This window comes from Talpa europaea, assembly GCF_964194135.1.
Source record: "Talpa europaea genome assembly, chromosome: 2".
In the NCBI taxonomy this organism is placed as follows: domain Eukaryota; kingdom Metazoa; phylum Chordata; class Mammalia; order Eulipotyphla; family Talpidae; genus Talpa; species Talpa europaea.
Genome location: NC_140068.1, coordinates 91,285,689 through 91,309,993, shown reverse-complemented (window position 1 = coordinate 91,309,993; position 24,305 = coordinate 91,285,689). Strand labels below are relative to the sequence as shown.

At 39.0% G+C, this 24,305-nt stretch overlaps 1 protein-coding gene across 1 annotated transcript in view; it reads right to left on the bottom strand.

Annotated features, from left to right (window-relative positions):
• Positions 1 to 18,801, bottom strand: part of KIF6 (kinesin family member 6) — a gene marked incomplete at its 5' end in the record, with an annotated part of 395,001 nt that extends 376,200 nt beyond the window's left edge. The window contains 3 exons of the mRNA XM_084259141.1: positions 8,521 to 8,595; positions 15,001 to 15,110; positions 18,736 to 18,801. Of these exons, the coding sequence (XP_084115267.1) occupies positions 8,521 to 8,595; positions 15,001 to 15,110; positions 18,736 to 18,801 (251 nt within the window). The remainder of the gene's footprint in view (positions 1 to 8,520; positions 8,596 to 15,000; positions 15,111 to 18,735) is intronic.
• Between the last annotated feature and the right edge of the window lie 5,504 nt (positions 18,802 to 24,305).

Genomic DNA, 24,305 nt, shown 5'->3' with positions numbered 1-24,305 from the left:
TCAATAAATAAGTACATTTGTTGATGTTATTTACCAAGAAATGGACAAAAAATCTGACTACAATTCATGGCCAAGCATAAAAGGAAAGGCCATATTCACTGAGAATGGTAGAAATTCTGCTAAAAGAGCTTTGCTGCAAGTAAAGCAATTTCAAATGATGAAGATATTTAGAGCAGCAAGTGATAAAGCACTTGATAAATTTACTGCAATGCTTTCCCCAACAATTTCAACAACATATTTTAAATATGGTTGTGCTTTTTGCCAAAGTCTATTATAAATTCAACTAACTATAGGAAAATCTTGCCAGTTGTAATCAATCACCACACAGTTGTATAGGAAGGATTTTCCAGAAGGTTTTGCACTTATTTGCTTTCCTTGATTAGCACTCTTTTGGAGGATATTAAGGTGAATAACAGTAACTAGCAATTTCTTTGAATCATCTGTGAATACATCCTCAACTACTGATATAAAGATCTATGATAAAATTGCAAAGTTGTGCCTCGGGAAAAACCAAGTCTAAAAACAGTGAAGGGGGAGATCCATAAAGAAAAGGTATGTGGAACTTGATAAAATCCTGAATTGGAATTAAAAAATCTTCTCCTATAAAAATGTTAAAAAAATGTTGTTGGGGAGGGGCCTCCCTGGTGGCGCAAGGGGTTAGGACGCAGTACTATGAAGCTATCCGCAGCCTCTGTAGGATGAGTTCAATTCCTGGCCAGCCAGGGAGCTACCCACATGGCACAGCAGACCCCTCTGACTTGCCCACTGTTCCCCTCAACAGTGTATTTCAATCTGCTGTTCTGTTTCCCACTCTATCTCTGGTGAATCCTCTCACGCCCCCCCCCAACACCTCTCGCCTGTACCCTAGTTCTTGTACACATTAAAAAAAAATCTTTAAAAAAAATGTTGTTGGGAAGCCAAAAATGGATGAGAATATTGCTATTCTTAAATACAACAAATGTGTTTCCCACTCAGGGCCTCTGCATGTGCCCTTCCCTATGAACTGGGGCTAAGTCTGGTTCCTGTAGAATTCATTGGATCATCATGCACATGAAGTACTCATTATGGTATCAATTTCCCCATTCACAGATAAAAAACTGAGATACATAAAGATTAAGAAGCTTGCCCAAGGCCACACAGCTCTTAAGTATTTAATTAAGACCTGAACCTACTTGTAGCGCTCCAAAGTCCATGGCCTTCATCAATGTATTACAGTCTCCCATAATTTTCTCTTTAGAGAAAACATTTAAATTCCTGAAAAATAATCATTATCACATACATATCTAACTTAGTCCAAACAGTTTCTGATTTATCTGTGACTTTTTAATTGTTGTAGGAATGTTGATAACCAAGTATTAATCCAAGAGAGGAATTCTTCAGTGCCTGAATTCCTGGGATAGTGTGCAAATCCCTTACCCAGACGTGCCCTGGCTTTAGTGTAAAGTACTTCAGTTTATTTAGAAATAGGTGGGATGTAATTACACACAAATAAACACCAATTTCAGAATTGTGAAGTGGTTTAGACTATATCTTGGATCTCTGAAAAAAACCATGAGTACCTTCTGTCCCTACCCTGATTCCCCTCTCGCACACACACATACCACTCTTAAGCTCTGCTAAGCTTTATGTGAATCTCAAGTTCAGTGTGCATCAGAACAGTTTGCAGGGTTTGTTAAAACACAGGTTGATCTGAGTCTGTAGGTCTGGGTGAGGCCTGTGAATCTGCATTCCTAACAAGATCCCAGGTGATATCATTGTGCAGGTCCAGGAAACACACACTTTGAGAACCACTACACTAGAAAATGGAGTGGATATCTAGTGTTACTTTTGATTTATGGATAAAGCCTTGGTCCAAAAAATATTTCAGGAATGAAACAAAAGTAAAACTCCTTTTTATAAGAGATAAAGCCCATCACCATGCATTCAGCAAGTTAGGGAAGGCTGCAGCTCCAAAGAGATTATCCTCTACCAGCTAATTCTCTCACTCAACAGACCTTCAGTGAGTATGAGTATCTAATGTACCCCAACACTGTTCTAGGAGATGGGTAGTCACATGCAGCAGGGAATAAAGATAATAGTCCTTGTCTACACAAAGGTTACATTTGCATGGGCAGAGGCAGACAGTAAACAAATTTAATAAGTAAATAATGCATAAAGAAAAATAGAGTACAGTGAGGGGTAGTGTGGGGTGAGGGCTGTTATTTCCTTTCCGGAAGGAAAGGAAGGGATAAGCCAAGAGGTAGCTGGGAGAAGACTGTTCCAGGGAATAGCACATGCAGAGGCCCTGAGTTGGGAACACATTTTGTGTGTTCAAGAATAGCAATATTGGGTGTCCCTGGTGGCACAAGGGGCACCTATGAAGCTATCCGCAGCCTCTGCACCACGAGTTCAATCCTCAGGCAGCCAGGGAGCAACCCACATGGCGCAGCAGACCTCTCCTGCCTCACCCGCTGCTCCCCTCAGCAGTGTATTTCATCAGTCTGCCTGTTCTGCTCCCTGCTCTGGCTCTGGTGGATCCTTTCACCCCCCACACCTCTGGCCTGTACCCCAGCTCTTGTATGCATAAAAAAAATCTTTAAAAAAAAGTATAGCAATATTTAAAAACAATGATTTATTTAGATCATAAAAACAAAACAGTGGTTACCAGAAGGTAAGGGGAAAAGGGGCAAGATAAATTGGGTAAAAGGGGTCAAATGCATATTGAAGGATGGTCTTAGACTTTTAGCGAACATAAAGTAGTACATGTAGATACTGATTTATCATGATGTACACCTGAAACCTAGATAATGTTATCAACCACTGTTACTTCAATAAAACATTTTTAAATAATGTTTTAAATTATTTACAAAAGAGGGGAATTTCCTATTATCCTAGAAGATTACTGGGCTAAACTGTAACAGTGTGATAGCCATAGAAAAGGGAGGTTCCAGTTTCCCTGCCCCAGGAAGGGAAGGGAGAGCTGTGCAGGGAGGAGGAACTAGAGAAGACTGGGAGAAGGAAGGAGGGATTTCAAGATGAGCTGGAAGAGGTGGGGGAGCAGAGGGACGTCTTGACTGATAACTACTTATCAGCTCAAGGGTCAACTGTGAACTACTTTCCCTGGAATCCTAGCTTCATGATCCCCTTGCAGGATCCCCTCAGCAGTGTATTTCAGTCAGTCTGACTGTTCTGTTCCCCACTCTCTCTGGTGAATCCTCTCACCCCTGTACCTCTGGCCTACACCCCAGTTTTTGTATGCATAAATGAATAAATCTTTAAAAAAAATGCTTTTAATTTTATCAGTGATTTTCATCATCATATCTATATGTAAATCCAGTGATTTTCTTCATATATCATCATGTACATCATCATCATGATGAAAATCACTGGATGAAATTAAATATATATTTAAATGCATGTATGTATACACACAATATGTATATATACATACACAACATATATAGGTGTGCATATGTATACACATACACACATTCTCAGTCATCACAATCAAATTGTTTCATACAACTCTCAGGCAGTTTTTTGGGAGATGTATTTTATCAAACAAAACACGATTAAAAATATGTTAAAGTCATTTTCCAGTTATGTTTTTTTCTATGAAAAGTATTCTTTAAAAAAATCATATATTGTAGGGCCTCCCCTGGTGGCTCAGCAGTTGAGCGCTGGGCTGCGAGGCTGCCCACAGCCTCTGCAGAGCCGGTTCGATCCCCAACTGCCAGCGAGGGTCCCACATGGCACGCAGACCTCTCCTGCTGCACCCACTGCTCCCCTCAGCACTATATTTCATCAGTCTGCCTGTTCTGTTCCCCGCTCTGGCTCTGGTGAATTCTCTCACCCACCCGCGCTTCTGACTGTACCCAGTGCTTGTATAAATAAATAAGTAAATCTTTTTTAAAAAATCACATATTGTAAATAAATGCTGACTTAAATTGGCATTATAGTCATTGCCATTCCATTACAATCACTCTGAATATAATGATATTTAAATAAAGTTGTCTGAGGTTTTATATTTTTTAATTGTAAATAAAGTATGAAAGCAATAAAAAGACAGGTGATGTAAAAAAAATTTTAAAGTGTTACACTTAAGAGTTTAAATTTAAGAATAATAGTAAAGTCACAAAAGGCATCAGTGTAATGTTATCAGAAAATTCAGGGTAGCAAGAAGAGATACATGTTTATAAACCACACATCTGGTGAACTGAAATTGTGGCTGGAAGTTGAACAGAGCTATGGGAGCAATGGCTTTTTGTACAATTCAGTGATGACCATTATTTTCTGCTGAGAGTCATCTTTGAGAAAAATTAAATGTTTACTGTCAGGCGTGTTTTGGTACATGTCAAGTGGGGTTAATTTTATTGAGTCACATGGGGAAGAAGTGTGAGTCTAGCAGCTTAGGTTACCTAATTTACTGACAAGAACATGACAGAAGAAAGAGCACTAGAGTTTTCATATCTGGGAATATTAATGTTTTATTTGGAAATAATTATAAAGAGTACAGAGTGGTTCTGTGCAGCCTCTACTCACTTTCCCCCAATAGTTACACAATGTATAACCACAGTATATTATGAAAAGCAGGAGGTTGACATTGGCACAATAGGAGTGCATTGTTCTATGCTGTTTTATCACGTCAGGATTACAGTAGCCACCACTGCAATCAACATACAGAACGAATCCATCCCCATGAGATCTACTGATGTTGATATTTGACCCGTTTGAAGGAAGTCTGGAAACCTTACTCTCCTTGAAGTGTCCTTAACCTACCTATTTATAACAAAACAGTCACCAGACAATGCTATATACTTTGCTTCATCAAATACAATTTTTCTAACTCAAGAGAAGGAAATTTTGTTTTATTAAAGCACATATTTGCTCTTTCTCCCTTTCAAATGTTCCAAGTTTTTTTCCCCTAAATTTCTTTTCTTTTCTCAAAAATTCTTTTATTCCTTCTTCTCCCATAAATACACAGGCAATTAATTCTCTTAGTTTTCCTTTTCTGGAAATATCTTTACTTTGCCTATATTCTTGAAGGATAATTACACTGAATATAGAATACAGAAGTACCAACAGTTTTCTTTCAGTACTTGAGAATATTCTGCTTTCCTTCTAGAGTCCATGATTTCTGAGAAGAATTCCATTATAATTGAAATTATTTTTCCCGATTGACAAGATATTTCTCTTTCACTGCTCTGTTGTTAATTTTCCAAAGTTGATTATGATTTGTCTTATTGTGGATTTCTTTGAGTTTATCTTGTTAGGAGTTTGCTCAGATTTGTGAAGTTCTAGGTTTATGCCTTTTGCCAAATTTGAGGAATTTTCAGCTATTATTTCTTTGAATACTTTTCATCCCTACTCTTTCTCCTCTCCTTCAGGGCTCTGCTGACATGAATGTATTTCAGTCAATCTGCTGCTCTGTTCCCCACTCTGTCTCTAGTGAATCCTCTCATCTCCCCGCATCTCTGGCCTGTACCCAGCTCTTGCATGCATAAACAAATAATCTTTAAAAAAAAAAAAAACAGAGAAAAAGATATCAGTAAAATAAAGACACCCTACTGAATGGGAGAAAATATTTACACATAATACATCTGACAAAGGGTTGATATCGAAAATATAACTCTACAAAAAGAAAACAATTAACCCAATTTAAAAAAGGGCAGAAGAGCTAAATAGACACTTCTCCAAAGAAGACATACAGATGGCCAACAGGCACATGAAAAAATACTCATTATATTTATCATCAGGGAAATGCAAATCAAAACCACAAAAAAATGCCATATCACACTCTGAGAATGGCCCATATTAAAAAGAACAGAAACAAGTATTGGCAAGGATATGGGGTGAAAGTACACTGTTGTATTTTGTGTACTTGTGCACTATTGGAGGGAATGTAGGCTGGTCCAGCCCCTATGGAAAACAATATTAATTATATTTAAATTAAACATGGTTCATTCCTCAGTGGAAAACAAAATATTAAAAATAGACCTACCATATGACCTGGCAATTCCACTCTGAGGTATCTACCCAAAGAATACAAAAACACTAATTCTAAGGGATACAGTTACTTCTATGTTCAGTGTAAGTCCTATTTAGAATATCTAAGTTATGGAAACAGCCTAAGTGCGCAAGGACAGAGGAGTGAATCAGAAAAAGATGGTGTGTACATACACATACAAATACACACACACACACAAATAGAATACTACTTAAATACAAAAAAAATGAATTTGCCATTTGTGACAACACAGATGGAACTGGACAGGTCATGCTAAGCGAAGTAAGTCAGAAGGAGAAAGACAAATACTTAATGGTATCACTTATATTGGAATATAGAAAAACAAAATAAAGGATCAGTTAAAACCAAAATAACAAACCCCTGATATCTGTCTGCAAAACTGAGAAACCAGAAAGGAAGGGTGGTGAGGTGGGAGTGTTGGGTGGAAGGGACTCAGTAGAACATGGTGGAGGATTGTTGGGGCATAGGTATGAAAATGTGCATTTGTAGAGGTTTGAATCTATAACCCCCAAAGCAGATACAGCAATGTAAACCAACTTTACCTCAATAAACATAATTTGAAAAAAAGAAAATAAATAAAATACCAAATTTCCAGATTTTTCCAAAATCACTCATTGCACATAAATTTCCAAAACATCAAACTAGAATTCTGCAGCTTGACAGCTACATGGCATAGGACCTCTGAAAAGTCCAAACCTCAATTTTTCTCCCTATATCTTTACATAAAATTGCCACAGGATGATGTGCCATATTTGCTGGTTGCTTCAGGTATTGCCTGACATCACTACAAACTCCCAAGATCAATTCACTCCCGCTTGAGACAGGTAACACCAGGTAAAATACTCAATAAGGCTACCCACTCTTAAATTTACTGCAGTACCAGACATCATCTACATTTATGGACCTACTAATATTTATCTTTATTTTAAACCTAATCCAAAATGAATGAGCAAAATGAATATGAAAAAAGGCAGTTTTTACATGTTATTAAGATCCATAGGCCATATTTCAGAAAAACCACAGTTCCAAAGAGCTAGCATGATGGAGTGCTTGCTAGTGAGATGTATTAAATAAATAACCACAAAGCTTCTTTTACTGAATTTACATTGATAAAGAGTTAAAACTTTACGACTTCTCACCAACAGTCATGCAACTCTGCAATCATCTGGACTTGAATTAAGAGAAGATAAGTCGAAATTGTGAGATCTCAGAGTTACAGAATTTTGGAAAGGAACATGACTGATTTTATCTAGTTCTAATTGTATACAGTAACCAGGATTAAGCTACAATGTTAACCCAATAGAACAGCTTTAAAGTGCCTGTTTGGACGGGCTGCTGATAATGTGTTCTGAAGGCTAATCCTCACTGAGAATAGCAGGCATTTCTGTTTAACATCTAAAGTGGCCATTTCCATGCAGTAGGTCTGCCAAATTACAAAATCCTTAATCCTTAAAAACCAGTTATCAAGTTATGGGGATAAATATTATTTCAGATATTGTTTCTAAATCACACTTTATATTTTACCATTTCAAAGCCGCAGAGTCCAAGTTTTCATAAAGCGTGAACCATACATATAACATAAAAATCAATGAAAATAATAAACCCTCCCCATGGCTCTTAATTTAGTAAATTAATTGGCTTAATAACTCTCTCCCTCAGAGAACAATCAAAGAAAGCTATGCCTTTATCCCATCTGTCTATCCACTTTTGCAGCACACAGTACTGCCGAGCAGGATGCCAGGCTAGTGACAGTGGCCACAGCCCATGGTGGCAAGCAACATCCAGGGAAAAGAGGACTCTCACACCCAGCAGACAAGTTCAGGGCATACCCTGCCCATAGCACATGCCTTCCTTCCCCACTGACACAAGGGCACAGTAAACAGAAGCAGTATTCACATATAGATAGATTCCCTATAAGAGGAGAGTATACTTATCAGAAGACTTCAGCGTCTAGTCCCAAGGAGTCTTTGAAAAAAAAAAAAAAATATATATATATTAACAAAATAGCATTCTCATGTGAGTTTAGTTCTAGCAGCCTGGAACACAAGAAGCTGAGGGCCAAGCTCGGAAATGTAGTCATTATGCTGAGGTAGAGCTGGCTCAACCATTACTAGGCCTCTCATACTTGGCCTTCATCCATCTAACCATATAGTTGAAATGTCGCATTGAGGCAGAGCATATGGTTTAACAGAAAACCGTCTAGGACTCTGCCACCACTAGCCAAGTTGCAATGAGTAGTGTCAATTCATCTCTCCAATCCTCAGAGATTTGCAGATCTTTTAAAATGAGAGTAATAAGAACTATTCTGTCAATCTCACTGATATGTTTTGAAGCCCAGAGTCTAAATCTAACACAAACAGCTATCTGAATAGAAGGTATTAATGCTATCATCATCATATGCCCTGCAGCCTGAGCATATAATTGATACACTGAAACACATGACCACAATTATCTGAGAATTGAAGACAAGATGAAAACCACTAACCCACTGAACAAAATCTAGGAAATCCTACCTCTCAGCAACTGGTTTGGCAATGTTTTCAAAAATGATCTCTTGGTTTACATCCTGATCAAAAATCCTTTGAAATCTGCAAATGTGAAAACAATAATTATTTTAAAACAGAGTCTTCAAATGCTATTGGATTAATAATTTTTCTGAAAGCTTTAAATGACTCCATATTTATATCACTGGGCTTACTTAACCTAACACAATATTAGCCCTGTGGTCTCGGCCACACTGTGCTATGTACCTCTGTATACAAATGATGGATAAACAGTACTGCTTTGACAAGATCTGCACAATAAATCCCTCTGAAAAACTGCAGCAGCTTTGAACCAAATAATAAACTGTGTGTTTTTTAGCTCTCAAGAGGGACAGTGTCTGCAATTGGCATCACATTCAAATCTAGATAAGTGCATGAAATGGAAACCCAAGAACAGGATGTAAACAGCCAAAGAACTTCTGATATCTGACCTGTAAGAAAAGAAGACAGCTGTGAAAAGTATGATGACTCAAATTAGTTTTAAAAATTTGAATTGAAGTTTATTTTCTCTTAATTAAGTCTGGCATCACAGTATCAGCCACTTAATAATTTGTAGGACAATTTTGCTTCATTCTGCTCATCGTTAGTCAAAAGTCAAAAAGAGGCTGGAAGGGATCATGCTCAGCGAAATAAGCCAGAAAGAAAAAGAAGAATACCGGATGGTCTCACTCATAGCAGGAATCTAGAAAACCTAAGTAAGGAACCAGGAAAAAGAATAAATATAAGAAAGAAAAAATCAAAATCAACAAACAACTATGAACCAGAGACACACAATGGGGGGTGAAGGAGGAATTGGGGTCAAAATAAGGGGGGTACAATTGTATGGGGAATATAAAAATAAAAAAAAAAAGATACAGAGGATTCTACTATGCAGATATACATGGGGAAAAAAAGTCAAAAAGAGAAGTCTATCAGGTTGCCGGTTCATAATATGGGAAGGTGGAATGGTCTCAATTTCCCTCATCTTGCAGTGGCATTCTGATTTAGCTTAGCACAGGATCACAAGCACAGTAAAATACCTGGATTTAGAAACACACTGCTACCAGCAAATATGACCCCATGAAAACATCATGGGGAGAAAGTGAGGGAGGGAGGGACTGATGGAGGGAGGGAGAGAGAGAGAGAAAGAGAGAGAGAGAAGGAATATGAATGAGAATAAGCTAAGCATATATAGGGCAATGGGTTAATAATTAAAGACTCTCTCACTAAAGAGTACAGGAGAGTCAATTACAGTATTCTTTTACTTTTCTGTATATTTAAAAGTTTTCAAAATAAAAACAGGTGAGGGGTTAAAGCAAAAACCTGAAACAAACATACTGAGGGTATCCTAAGCAGTTTTCAAAGTGACTTAGGAACCTTTGGTCTATGTGTCTGCCTTGTCAAGTGAATTGGGCAAATGTCCAATTAAAGTATAGACTACATGAAATTTAGGGCTGTTTTCATTAATGAGTTCAGAAGGATGTCTGGAGTAGCATTGGAAATATAAAATGAAATGAAATTCATTTTCTTTAATCAACATTAACTTCAAAAGAGCCCTAAAACCTCCTTTCGGAAGAAGCAAATAACAAAACTACATAAAAGAGAGATTGTAAGGGACTCTGGCTGCTATGTCATTTTGCAGCCAAGATTCTATTTTACACAGTAATATTTACTGAGTGTGCCTAGAACACTCCTTAAACCCCGAAGGTATATACGAGCCTCAGAGATGAACACTAGCATAACACAAGGGCTCTGGAGGATGATAAGGCTGGTTTGCTTTTTTTACCAGGTCAGTGATGACTAAGTTAATCAATTAGCCATTCCCAACCGCACATCTTTAAGTGATAGGAATTACATCACACTGCATGTAAAGCAAAAGAGATGGCAGGAGTTTTAGTAAATCACATAACATGCATTAAATACCAAATATCATCATCCCTCCCAATTTTTTATATAATGTAGTTTACAGTGATCTGAAAAGGTATTATAATAGGCTGTCTTCTGAAAACAACTGAAGAACAAAATAAAGTCACAGAGTTTAACAAACTCAGTCTAATCTTTTAAACAAGTTGCGGCCTATGGAATAAAGCCATTCACTCATGGTCCTGGAACTAGTCAATAAATTGCCTTGAGCTATAATTTAGGATTCCTGATTCCTAGGAAGTCTCATAAAAAGGGGATGGTCCATGTTCCCCGTCCCACCTAATGGCAGGTGGAGCTGTGGGGTGAGGAGACACAGGAAGTCGAAGAAGACACAGAGAAGTCTTGGAGGAGACATGTCGAACAGAGACATGTGATAAGTCACACTTGCCTATCAGCTTTGGACTTGCACCAGGGACTTGGGGGACATGGAAGGAGACACATGGAGTCAGGGCATGTAGAGACACTTGGAAGAAACAAGTAGGCAAAATCACTTGTATAGGGTAGACTCTTGGGGAAGCTGACAATGGCAGTCATTACTTTGATTTGTACCTTAATTTTGCACCTTTTGAAACTGGGGCACTGCAGCGTGGACTGCAGGGCAAAGTTGGCATTTTCCCATCCCCACTAAATGGCAGGAGCCATTGGAAAAACATGACAGTTTTCCCTGCCGAGTCAGAAGTTGCTGCCTGTGAGCAGCCCCTCCCTCAGGAGCCATCTGGGTTTTGACACAGAGCTCATAAGGGGCTTCCCACTGGCTGCTCAGCATTGCCTTTGGGCAGCATGTCAGCTGTCCTGCAGCAGAAGGCTACATGGAGGCTCAACACTGGCTGGGTTCAATGTCCAGCCTGGCACTAAACTTTTTATACATGGTGCCTGGATCATAGAATGGACCAATGGGGTGTGAGCTAAGTGAACCAATGGTGTTCATCAGGTCATTAGTTAATTATTTGGTGCCAGTTGGGCCATTTACCTTAAAATGGTCCAACTGGTCACTTAGAATTGAAAATGGTCCAGTCAGGGAGAGGCCCTAAAAGAAGGTAGAAGGCAGCGCAGAAGCCAGCTTGAGCCTCCCAGGCTCCCATTTTGTACTTGAAGAAAGAAGAAAGGAAGAAGAAAGAAGAAAGCATCCAGCTGCCAACCTCTGAAGAGAAGCCAAAGAGCTTTGGCCTTGCTGCTGCAACTGCCTGAAAAGAGCACCAAAGTCCCTGGGCCTGGTGTCTTAAAGAGCTGTTTGTTGTTGGTGTGGAACAACAACTCACAGGGAGCTGCAATGCTGGTATTTCTAACACCATCTCTGGTGACCAGGTAACCAGCACTACTGGCCAGTGCTGCCCAGCACCATTGACAGGTGACTAACACTCTGTGTCTGGGTCACTTTTGAGAGTTGTCAACATAGTACATGGTCCAGCACCATCTCTCAGTGTTGCTGCCTCTGTGGCAGTCTGATCCAGTGTCTAGTGTGTCTATCCTGACCTTCAGACCATTCCTGCAGTGTCATTAAAGTGGCTCTGCATATGAGCACCTCCAGCTGTGGTGAGGTGGACCCTGGACCCTGCTTGCCAGCATATCAAAAGCTCCAGGCCCTCGTTGGCTGGACAACACCATCTTGAATGAGTGAACTTTTGTTTGGGAATTTTGGACACTCTGGACACTATCTGGGGTGAGACAGCCAGCCACTTGTGGCCTTAGGAACTCTTTGTTTTCCCTGTTTGTTAAACAAACCCATTGTTGTCATCCCTGAGTGGTCTTGCATTTGTGCACATAGGTGAGAACCCACAGACAGTGACCTGTAGGCTAACACTTTCATTCACTGAAAAGTTGAATAGACTTTTTCTAAACTCCATCTTGACTCACCATATGCTAATCTCCTCCCACTCCAAACCGGTTATTCCCGGTTTCCCTCATGCCAGTAAATGACAACTCCATCCTTCTAAATGTTCAGTCCAAAACCGTTAGGGCGTCCTTGCTGTTACACCCTATAACCAACCCATCAGCAAACTCTGTTAGCTCTGACCTTCAAAATACATCCAGAATCCAAATCTTTCTCAACATTTCCACTTGCTATTACCCTGGCTTAAGATACCACTTGCCTGGTCTCCCTTGCAATAACCTAACGGGTCTCCTTCAGCTCCCTTACTATTTCACACATGTCAGCAAGGATGATCCTGTTAAGACATAAGTGATGTGATTTCATCCTTCTGTGAAAAATCCTCTTATAACACTTTGGAAAAAGCTTACAATGATTGCCCCCACCACCAAAAAGCCTTAGTCCGATTTATAAGGCTCCATAACACCTGGCCTTTGCCATCTACCTGTGCCCCCTTTGCTGACCTTCCTCCAGTCACACAAATCCCTTTACCTTTGCTCAAACATTCCAGTTACTCTCCCACCTCAAAGACTTCACTCCTGCTATTTCCTCCACCCAGAATCCCCATTCCTCACCTATTTGGATGTCTGATTTCCTCAACCCCTTCAAGTATTTGCCCACGTCCCCCTCTGCTGCACTCCTTACTCCCCTTCACTGCCTTACTTTTCTCCATGGCATTTAACACTTCCTGACACATCCTTTTGCATGCCCATTTCCTACTAAAATGTAAGCACCACAAGAGCAGGAGCACTGTTGCATTTTCTGACTTCTTTGCAGTCATTAAAACAGCACAGAGTAGATGGTCAATAAATATTGATTGAATTTTCTTGGGAGAATACAGTCTTCAACAAATTTCTCTCTCAACAAATGCTTAACTATGTATCTCTCAACTATCTCTCAACAAATAAATAAAATAGTTAACTATTTTATTAATTTCATTATTTAACATATGAAAATCAATATTCTAATTTAGAAATACAGAAAGAATAGCAAGAAATTTAAAAATAAGCAAAAAGGGGATTATACAATGTAAGCATATATTTAAATATACTTGTTTGTATCTATGTAATGTAATGAATACTTTAGGAAGGACCAGTAAATAGAGGCATGGTCAATTACTTCTTAACACCAAACAGAATTATGCTGAACAAAATGTTTTTGTAAATGGTGTGGGCCTGTGTGGGCCAGCTGCCATGAAGTCACAGCTACTAAAGGAGTGGGTTCTCAGCAGTGGAAGGATGTCCCCTTCTGATACAGGAAGTTATGCACTATGAGGCAAAAGCTGGGTTGCAGGCCATCCTTAAAGGATGGAATAAAAGTGATGTGAGGGCAGGCTCACTAAGCATTCGTGTGCTAGCAATCCTGCTTGTGCTTATTGTAAAAGGAGTCACAAAATCAAGATGGAGAGGTGGTGAGGGGAGAGCTATATACATGAGAGACAAAGGGTGGAGCTGTGAATACCACAGGGAATGTTTATGAGACAAAAAAGGTGGGGGAGACAAGAGAGGGAGGGAAGGAAAAAGAGCAAGCATGAGAAACTATAAAAAATATTATGTAGGATGGTTTTATCCAAAGGAAAAGGAGAGGAATAGTCTCAGAATAGGACCTATGTAAAGGTCCAACTGAGAAATGCAAGAGAGAAATTAGCTTTCTTTTAGCAAGACACAGAAATCCACCACCTAAGTTTGGGTCAGATCAAATATGGGTTTAACTTGGGCTCAAACTATTCCAAAAATCAAAAGTGGGGATTAAAGGAAATAGTGTGATCTGAAACTGGAGGAAAAAGACAATCTGTCATTGCCCTAGAACCCCCACCCCCAAATTCAAGGCCTGGCTTCCTAGAAGAGTAGAAGGACCAAAGGGAGACATTTGGTATTTTTCTTTTGAACCATACTGTCCAAGAGAAATATAATGCTATCCACAAATGTGAGAATTTATGTACTTTCAAATTTCCTATTAGCCATGTTTTCTTAAAGTAAAAAGAAACAAGTAAAATTAATGTGTTAACTAATATCTCAATAATGTGTTAACTAATATCTCAAAAATTTTATCATTTTTAGTACCAAAAATTTTTTTGCAATATTTTACATTTTTTTCATATGGAAACTTCAAAAATCCTTGATATCATTTAGATACATTCACAAAACTAGCACATCTCAATTTGGACTAGCTATATACTTCATGTGCATGGTGCATGTGTATGGTGGCTACTATCCAGGACATGTGTATGGTGAGAGCTGCATGTGTATGGTGGCTACTATCCAGGACAATTAATTTTAGCGGCGACAGCGGTCCATCATTTATATTCTAAAGAAGGCTCACCAATAGCACACAAATTGTATCTTAAGTTCTTATGGTCAGTAAAGTAGTTTAGTCATATAGTAAACTTCTTAAAAGCGCTAAGCCATAGTGGGCTAAGTAGAAAAAGGATAATGCTAGATGAAAAGGTAGGAAAGAAAGGCTGGGATCTCGGGCTACGATCTGGATACAAAAATATATCATTTTTGCATCTTTGGACACAGCAGTAAAAAAACAACTTGAATTCTATCTTTTAGATGAGATAGAGAACTGTTCTACACTCCACAAGAAATTATCCTACTGATTTCAGAGTGGGTATTAATCTAGTATAAGGGCTAGCTCAATAGCAAAAGAGAAATGAAGATGGAAAAAGATAAACTTACTTGAATTTGTAACTTTCCCGCTTATTATTCACAAATCCATCTGCCAAATCACGAGGTAAGATAATTTCCAAGCTAGGTGTTAACTTTTCATCTTCCTCTATGGAGTAAATCTGCAAACAGGAAGACAACAAACGGATGTAAAATGGTAAAATTACTGTTGACCCATGGCTATGTTAATATGATGTGCATTGTCATGGAATAAAAATTGTACCTTTAAGATAAAAATTCATAGCATAATGTAATATGGATAATTTTCCTCTTTGAACTGTGTGGTGACTCAAACAAATAAATGGAACAGAACAGGAGGCAAAACCTAAATCAATGTTCTCTCCAAGCACAAATCGTCTTTGAAAGATCTAATGTTCAAATGTGAGCATCTTGAGTGTGTCTCTTGTTGAGAAACTAATAGCCCTGAAAGAAACTATTATCTAAGTATTGCTTTGGAGCTATATAGCAGAAATCAACATTTTACTACAACCAACAAGCATTACTGAGCATTTACAAAATGCTCTAGACACAGAGATCAAAGGAGGAGGTCAGAGAACACACAAGAATGCTCTGATTCTAGTTGTATTCAAAGAAGCCCAAGTTTCTGTAAGACAAACCCAAGCATTTGATAAAAGAAATGCGGTTTTAAAAGACACATGTAATTCATGTCTTTGATGTCATTTTTAAGGTTCTCCTCCCATTTCAGCCACTAATTAGTAAATAACCTAGGAGAAATCACTTAACCTCTTTAAGCTGATATGGAAATGAAGGGTCTTAACCAAGCACCTTACATCTGTCATTTCTCTGATTCTATTTTTGGTTACCGACTTCTTCATTTATTGGCAGAGAAAAATGAAGAGTCAAGCCTATAAAGAAGTCACATGGAATAAAATAAGGCATGAGATTGGGTGTCTAAAGAACTGCGTGCAAAGCTGATTCAATTTGCTGATTGTGTGACAAGCCACCACTTTAAAAGTTTCAGTTCCTTATACATAAAACCAGGAAAACCAAATTGCCTCCATTCCAAGATTGTGGTGGGGATCAAATGATGTCATAGAAATGGAAGCATTTTGTAATGCCCCATAAAAAATGTTAGTCATTAGATTTAGAGGATTTTTAAAAAGACTTCTTGTCTTTCACCAGGAAAGAAAATTCTAACAGGCGATACTTCCGTTTAAGACTCATTTAGATGCTTGATTATGGGAAAAGCCATGTTTCTAATATCTACCTAAATCTCCGGAAAGTCTGAATAATTTTCCTAAGCAGATTTTTATTGAGTCCTCTCATTTAAAATTTGAAGAATTCATGTAGAAAAGGCATTCTGTAAAAAAAAAAAAAAATTATTTGTGGAAAGCAATGGCATCCGGGCCAATGCTTTCTGTCTAGGTTTCTTCAAGAGACATTTGAAATGATATACTGCAGGACACCAGGTGAGTGAAAGGAGTGTGTAACACATGAAACATTTAGGAGTGAGGGGTGACACATACTTTAAAAACAATTTGTTAACTCTCAGTGCTTACACAAGGGAAAGGATACAGACTAGGTTAGAAGAGTGACCTTCATTTAAGTCATTTTCTGAGTCATTAAGAAAAGCTCACTTAGTCTAAGGATTGGCTTTCAATCTTTAGTCAGAAACATTTATTTGAAACAGAGTAGGGATTTTTAAGACTAGAAGGCAACTAGATCAAATGCAAGAATGAATATGAAAATGTTTGATATGTACAAGCACTAAACCAATGAAAAAGATTGCCATTGTTAAAATTATCACTAAAGTTCATCTTAAGTATCTTCTAATCTATTAATCTTTAAAATAGTATAATTTAATTTTACAGTGCCTTGTGAAATAAGATTAATGAGGTATGGAACCACAAAAATTAAGAGAAAAGAAAAGTACCTTTGAATCACTCTTGGTTTAATCCTATAGGCAACACATCTAGTCAGAGAAATTGCCATACAATCTGGGGAACTAACTCAAAATTTGTTCATCTGCATTCTCTTATTTCTGTATAAGTGGAATAATGTATTTTGGTAAGAATGTGACATTATGAAAATACAGAATTAAATCTAAAAATACTTTCTGGGGTAATAAACAATCCACTGCACAGAATCTCACCAAAGAAATGCAAAAGAAGGCACATTAAAATAGCTGAATACTACATTTTAAATAAAGAGAAAGTTCAATATTAAATCTAAGATTCTCCATCACCCTGCCTCACCCCAATTTTATCCATCCCCTCACTTCACCACATCCAGGCAGGTTTTGTGACTACAGTCTGTGTAGTCTGCTCAACATTTTTAGCTAAGAATCTTATTTACTTTATACATATGATGCACTTTCAAATACCTTTTTGTGAGTATAAGAGGAGAGAAAATGGAAGATATTCATGGTTCCATTCTACACTGCATTATTCCTTGGAAAGAAAAATGCCAATTTTTTTTTTTTTTGGAATCATCATATAAGATCTCCTGAATGTATTCAATGAATAAAGACTGATGATGATGTCAAAGATATCAAAGTACTGTATTCCCCTTGTTTTAAATACACAAATTATGTGAGGAAATGCTAATTGTGAGAAAAGAAAAATACCTTTGAATCGCTCTTGGTCTAATGCTACAGGCAGCATATCTAGTCAGAGAAACCACTATACAATCTGGGGAACTAACTTAAAATTAGTTGTGATGTTAAAGAAATAGATACATAGTTATACATACAGTGTAGATATGGGATAGATATAAAATATTACTAATAATATTGTTATTTCAGATATTTATGAATATGATACAGATTTCTCTTTCCTAAATCCTCACCTTGTGAGGCAAAAAGGTTTTGTCTGAAGGGTGAAGAGTCTCAAAATTAAAAAAAAAAAATCAATTAAAACGATGGTGGATGGCTTTGTCACATATTTACCCTGACCACTCAGTTTCCTCATCTGTAGAATGAGCAAACTGGCACCTAAGTGATAAAAATGACTCTGCTCTTTTCCGGGCAGGAAAAAGCAATGATTTAAAACATTTAAGAATCTTGCAAAGTATCTCTACTTAGAACAAAGACAATACGTAGAGGCTTCCTTGGATCCTTTCGAGCTTAGCACTGTAGAGGAAGCACCTAGTAAATGCTCAGTTAATGTTTTCTGGTTGGAGGGTTTATATGTATTCGTTTCAGAATGTATAAGCATCTATCATCTGAAATGAGAATAATCACTAAGTTAGCAAAACTTTTAAGGGTTCACTGGGTACAGAACCACAGTATATGCTTCGGGTACCTTTATCTATTTTCCACACCATCTCAGACGCATAAAGCTGTGCATGTCCTGCTTGCTCTTTTTGTGTGTGAAAACAGAGGTTTGAGTGAAGCATGACTGTTTCCCAGAAAGGTTCAAGAAGGGTGCGAGGCTAAGGTGCACTCTACGTGAGGGTCCAGACATACACGCACGGGTATGGCCCTGCATGACCACATGTGCCCAGAGGCAGGTATAAGTGGCTCTTTGTAGGGCTCATCAGGCCAGCAGGGCTGAGTCGGGGGGAGTGGCCTGGGTGTCTGAGCGTCCCTGACAGCAGCGCGCCAGTGTCTGCGAGGGCCCGGGGCATGTCCCGCCCTGCTAGCCTGCGCTCCACGCCGAGCGCCTCAGCCCGGGCTACACCCCGCGCTCCGAGCCTAGCCCTTCAGGCCGCCCCAGGTCCCTCGCGTGCGCCCCTCCCCCGAACCGGGGCCCCGTCACGCCGGCGCCCAGGAGCTACAGCCCGTACCCCTTGTTGCTGCTTCCGGACAGTGGGCTTCACCCTTGCGAAAATCTGGATCGTCTGCTTCACCATCTTCTCTGCACTGACCCTCGACCTTTCTCAACTCCGGCTCCCAAAACTTCTAACTCCTACTACCTCAGGCGGGCTGCAGCCTTAGCAACAGTAACTGGGGACACTACCCAAGGAGCACCGCGGCAACCAGGGCCCCGCCTCCTCTCCCTAATTGGTTGTGAACAGGGCGTGGCCAGGGAGGGCCTGAGGGGCGGGGTTAAGGGAGAGGGTGAGCGAAGAGTGCTGCGCATGCGCGTGACCAAGGCCTGGGTCCCAGGGTCAGCTCTGGAGCTTAACTTAGAGAGTGCCTAATGGAGTGGCACCCAGTGTTCCTTGCCCCATTTTTTTAATGCTTTCTTTTTCTGGGGCCAGCACCTCTTTTTAGCACTGAAGTCATTATGTTTTTTTTATTATTTATTCATTGAAGAAATGACACTTAATCTGTGACAGGTACAATGCTTGTATTACTGAGCTGAGTAAAACTGCCTCCACCCATCTGGAGGTAAGAGTTTGAAGAAGACAGGTTTTTCTGAAGAAATTACAGTGCGTGGTCAGATTCGCACTTCATCTAGCTCTGGATGAAGGGAGACTGTTTCTGGTAAGGTGCTCATACCAGGAAAGGTTGGGCACTGTTGGTGATGTGTAAATTGGTGCAGCCACTATTAAAAACAATATGGAAGGGCCTCAAAAAATTAAAAATAGAGCTACCATAAGCTCAGAAACCCCTCTCCTCAGTGTATAACCAAAAGAAGAATTGAAATCAGGGTGCTACGGATGTATTTGCACTCCCATATTTACTGCAGCACTAAGCAAGACATGGAAATAAATGCCACCATAAGATGAATGAAAAAGAAAATGGGAGATAGATATATTTAAATAATTTGGCCATAAAAAATGAAGGAACTCCTGCCATTTGCAGCACATGAAAGAAACTGGAGGGTATTATGCTAAATGAAAATCAGACGGAGAAAGACAAGTACTATATAATCTCACGTATTTGTGGAATATAAAAAATAAAACTCACAGGATCAAAGAGTAGAATGGGGGCTGCCAAGGGCTGGGAGGAGGGGAAATGAGGAGATATCAGTCAAAAGGGGACAAACTTCCAGTTACAAACAAGTAAGTTCTGGGGATTTAATGTACAGCATGGTGACTGTAATTAACAATATTGTATTATGTATTAAAGTTGCTAAGAGCATAGATCTTAAATGTTCTCATCACAAAAAAATGGTAATTATGTGAAATGACAGAGGTGGTAATTTACTTTATCATGATAAGCATTTTGCAATTTATACCTGTATCAAAGATGACATTTTACATCTTATACATAGTGTTATATGTCAATTATATCAGTAAAACTAGAAAATGAATTAGTGGATAAACAAGCAAAGAGAAAGGGTTCTTCAAAAGACTTGGTTAGCACATGAAACATTCAATAGCATTACCACCAGCTAAATAAACACACATTAATACCACAGTGACATATCACCAGATACCTATCAGAATGGGTAAAATAAAAACTAGTGACAACACAAGATGCTGACAAGGATATAGAAAAACTGAGTCACCTATACCTCACTGGTAGAATTTTATATTGTAAAATGCATCAGGTATAAATGTAAGGACACTCTGGAAAAAAGTTTCTTACAAAAAAGATACAACTACTATAACATCCAACAAGTATGCTTATAATTGTATCCCAGTGAAATGAAAATGGTGTGTAGAGTAAATGGTTTTCATGCTTTTCTGCCCTCCCACCATTAGGATTGCCCCCCCATGGGGCACCCATAGTTGTTACATTGTTGCAATCTGTCTTATTGACTTCCGTGGGCCGTAGGAAGAGTATTGAGATAGTCACTGAGAGATGCAAAAGCAGGAGAGAAGAATCAGGAGAGAGAAGGGGAGAAAAGAAGTCAGAGAAACCAGGAGTGATGACTTGCTGGGGGCCTGTCCCTCTCCCCGCCCCCCTGCCTGCCGTGTACCTGTTTGCCACACTACATGTAAAGCTCAATAAAAGCCTGGGAAAGCCACCGAGGGCTCTAGGACTCTCCTTTACCCTGTCTGCTCCAATCATACAGCTATCCTGCTCAGTGGCACATCCTGCCCCTTTTGTAGAAATAAATTCTACTTTTTATCCAGGCAGAGGAAGAACAAGTGGTACTTCAGGAATGGGGAGGTCAGGAGAAGCTTTATTACTCATGCATGAGGCCCCAGACCTGGGTAGCCCCTTAAGGTCTGAGCACCTGTTTAAAGACCAAGAGTTCCTTTTATAAGCACAACTGTCCATATCTGTTACATTGATAACATCGTTTTTCAGCAGGCACAACCATTTGTGGCAAAGTCCCCAGACAAGGGGGCAAGGCAATGGGGGAAAGATGCAGGCATTCAGGGATGGCCTTGGAGAGACAGACCAGCTTGGCAGGCTGCCCGACTTTGTAGATAAGAGTGCTGAGGCCCTGGCCATGAATCTTGAAAGGGAAGGTGCTGTAAGTAAGCAAGCTTGTTGATTATGCCTGCGTTGGAGTCTTCATTGCACCTGGGCTGGAAGTTCTGCTGGAATATTTATTATATTCATTTACTCAATAATATATTTTTGCTTCACCCCTACAGTGTGTTTGCACAAAGATCTGTACATGAGTGTTTGAAGCAGCTTCTTCATAGTACCATCAAACTGGAAACAGCACAGATGTCCTTCAACCGATGAATGGTTAAAAACTTGTGGAGTACTATTCAGCAATAAAAATGAAGGAACTACTGATACCTGTAGCAACTTGGATGATTTTTCCAGGGAATTATGCTGAATGGAAGAAAGCACACTCAAAAGGTAATAGTTTATGATTCCATTTATATAGCATTCCTGAAATGACAAAATTTTACAGTTGGAGAGCACATTGGTGATTGCCAGTGGTTAAGGAGACAAGGAGGGGGGATGTGGCTGTACAAGGATCCCTGTGATTGTACTGTATCTTGAATATGGTGGTAATCACAGAAATCTACAAATATGGTAAAACTGAATAAAACATCATATGCACACCTGCATATAAAACTGGTGTAAATTAAATAAAATTGATGGATTGTATAAATGAGCATTTTCTGGTTGTGATACTGTTATGTGATATGCTACCATTGTGGAAAACTGGAGGGAGAAGATGCAAGATCTTTCTGTGTTATTTTTTACAACTGTATTTGAATCTATAATTATCTACAAATGAAAAGTTTTTAGAAAGAAACTAAGAATGAAAAGACAAGCCATAAATTCTGAGAACATATCCAACCAACGAAAAACATTCAGAATACCTTAAAACTCAAAAATAAATGGGAAAACAAGCAACCCAACTTGTTGAAAAATGAGGAGTCAAAGATTTAAGTAGACAATTCCCACTATATGGATTACAAATACAGATGTGGAAAAGATGTTCAACATAACTAATCATTAATGAAATACAACTAAAGACCATGAGATACTTTGATACACCTCTTAGAATGACTAAAAATAAGAGAGTAAAACAGGCAATAATAAGAGCTTACAGGGATTCAGAACATCTGGAACTCTCAGGCATGGATGGAAAGAATGCAAGATGAACTAATCACTTTGAAAAATGGAATACACACACACACACATATCTGTAGCTCCATCTACCTCTCTATCTTTCCATGTTCCCCAAAATCCCAATCCTAGGTATTTACCCAAGTGAAATAAAAGCTGGTGTTCACCCAGAAACATGGGCAGAATGATTGTTGTGGTTCTATTCACAACATAGTTAATCACAAAACTACAGGGGGTGAAAAACAAGTTAGTAGTACCAGGTTGGGGGTTGGAAAAGAGATTGGGAGAGGTTGTTGTCTTTTGGGGGGCTAGGGGTTGCAGGACCATATGAAATCCTGATTATGGTTGTGGTTATATGACTATACACATTTCCATGGAACTACTATACACTTAAAAGGAATATCTATACTATATGTAAATTATACTATTCTAAGAAAGTTAACAACTGAAGATGGTGTATGAACAGGTGCAGTAGTAGCAGGATGAAAAAGAGAAGAGAACCAGATATTTATAAAATAGATTTTAGTGGCTCTCTCACTTGGTGATGGGTGGTAGGAAAAAAGATGACTCAAGATTGGGCAGTTGGGTTGTTTGCATATCTTGGCTTTTGTGAATAGTGCTGCAATGAACAAGGGACTGGAGATATCTCTTCAAGTTACTGATTTTGTTCCCTTCAGACATATGCTCAGAAATGAGACAACCTGTCCATTCACAAATGAATAAAGAATATGTTATATGGAATAACATATATGCAATAAAATCCCATTATTATAAATATATAGTAGTAAAATGGAATATATAACACATTTGTATGTATGTATGTATGTATGTATAATGGAATGTTATTCCATCATTAAAATGAAGGAAATTCCCACAATTTGTGACATCATAGATAAAATTGGAGGGCATCATGCTAAGTTAAATAAGCCAGACAGCAAACAGAAAAAGACAAGTACTATATGATATACGGAGAATCTAAAAAAAAAGAATCAAACTCAAGGAAACGGAGAGTAGAATGGTGGTTTCCAGGGGCAGAAGGGGTGGGGGGAATGAGATGAAGGTCAAAGGGCATAAACTTCCACTTAGGGGTAAGTTCTGAACACCTAATATACAACCTCAATTATGAGTACTATAGTTAATAACACAATATTATATACTTAAAGTATACTGAGAATAGATCTTAAGCAGCCTTCTCACCACTAAAAAGAAAAAAAAAAACATTTAAAAGGTAACTATGAGCAATGATGCCTGTGTTCATTAACTTGATTGTGAAGAAAGCTCTGGTTGAAATATAGATTTGCGGGGCCTCACCGGTGGGGCAGAGGGTTAAGTGCAGCACTGTGAAGTTGTCCACAGCCTCTGCAGCGTGGGTTCAATTCCCAGATGGCTAGGGAGAAACCCACATGGTGCGGCAGACCTCTCCTGCCTCGCCTGTTGCTCCCCTCAGCAGTGTCTTTTGTCTGTCTGCCTGTTCCGCTTCCCACTATATCTGGTGAATTCTCTCACCCTCCTGCACCTCTGACTATACTGCATTCTTGCATAAATAAATAAATCTTTAAAAAAAAGAAAATATAGATTTGGGGGTCATTGTAGGATTTTTCTCAGAAACTGATCAAGTCACTCAAGAGAACTGAAGCAGCAATCCTCATGCAAATGGCTGGAGGTGTGAGAAGACCCACAAGGGATACTGAGGAGAGCAGCAGAGAGGTCTGAAGGAGGAAAGGGAATCAGTGAAGCTAAGAGGACATTTTGAGCAGAAGAAAGTGTTGGTGTGGATTCTAAAGAGGATACACTGAAACATGTCCATCCAATTTAGCAACTAGAAGCTCATTAACAGCCTAGAGAAAACCTTCATTGGAATGTTGAGGTCAGAAGCCAGATGAGAAAGGGGAGTCAACCTGAGACACTACTTTTCCAGAAGCTTCATGGGGAAGCATTGTGAAGAAACACAGGGTGAAAGCTCAAGGAACCCAGGGTA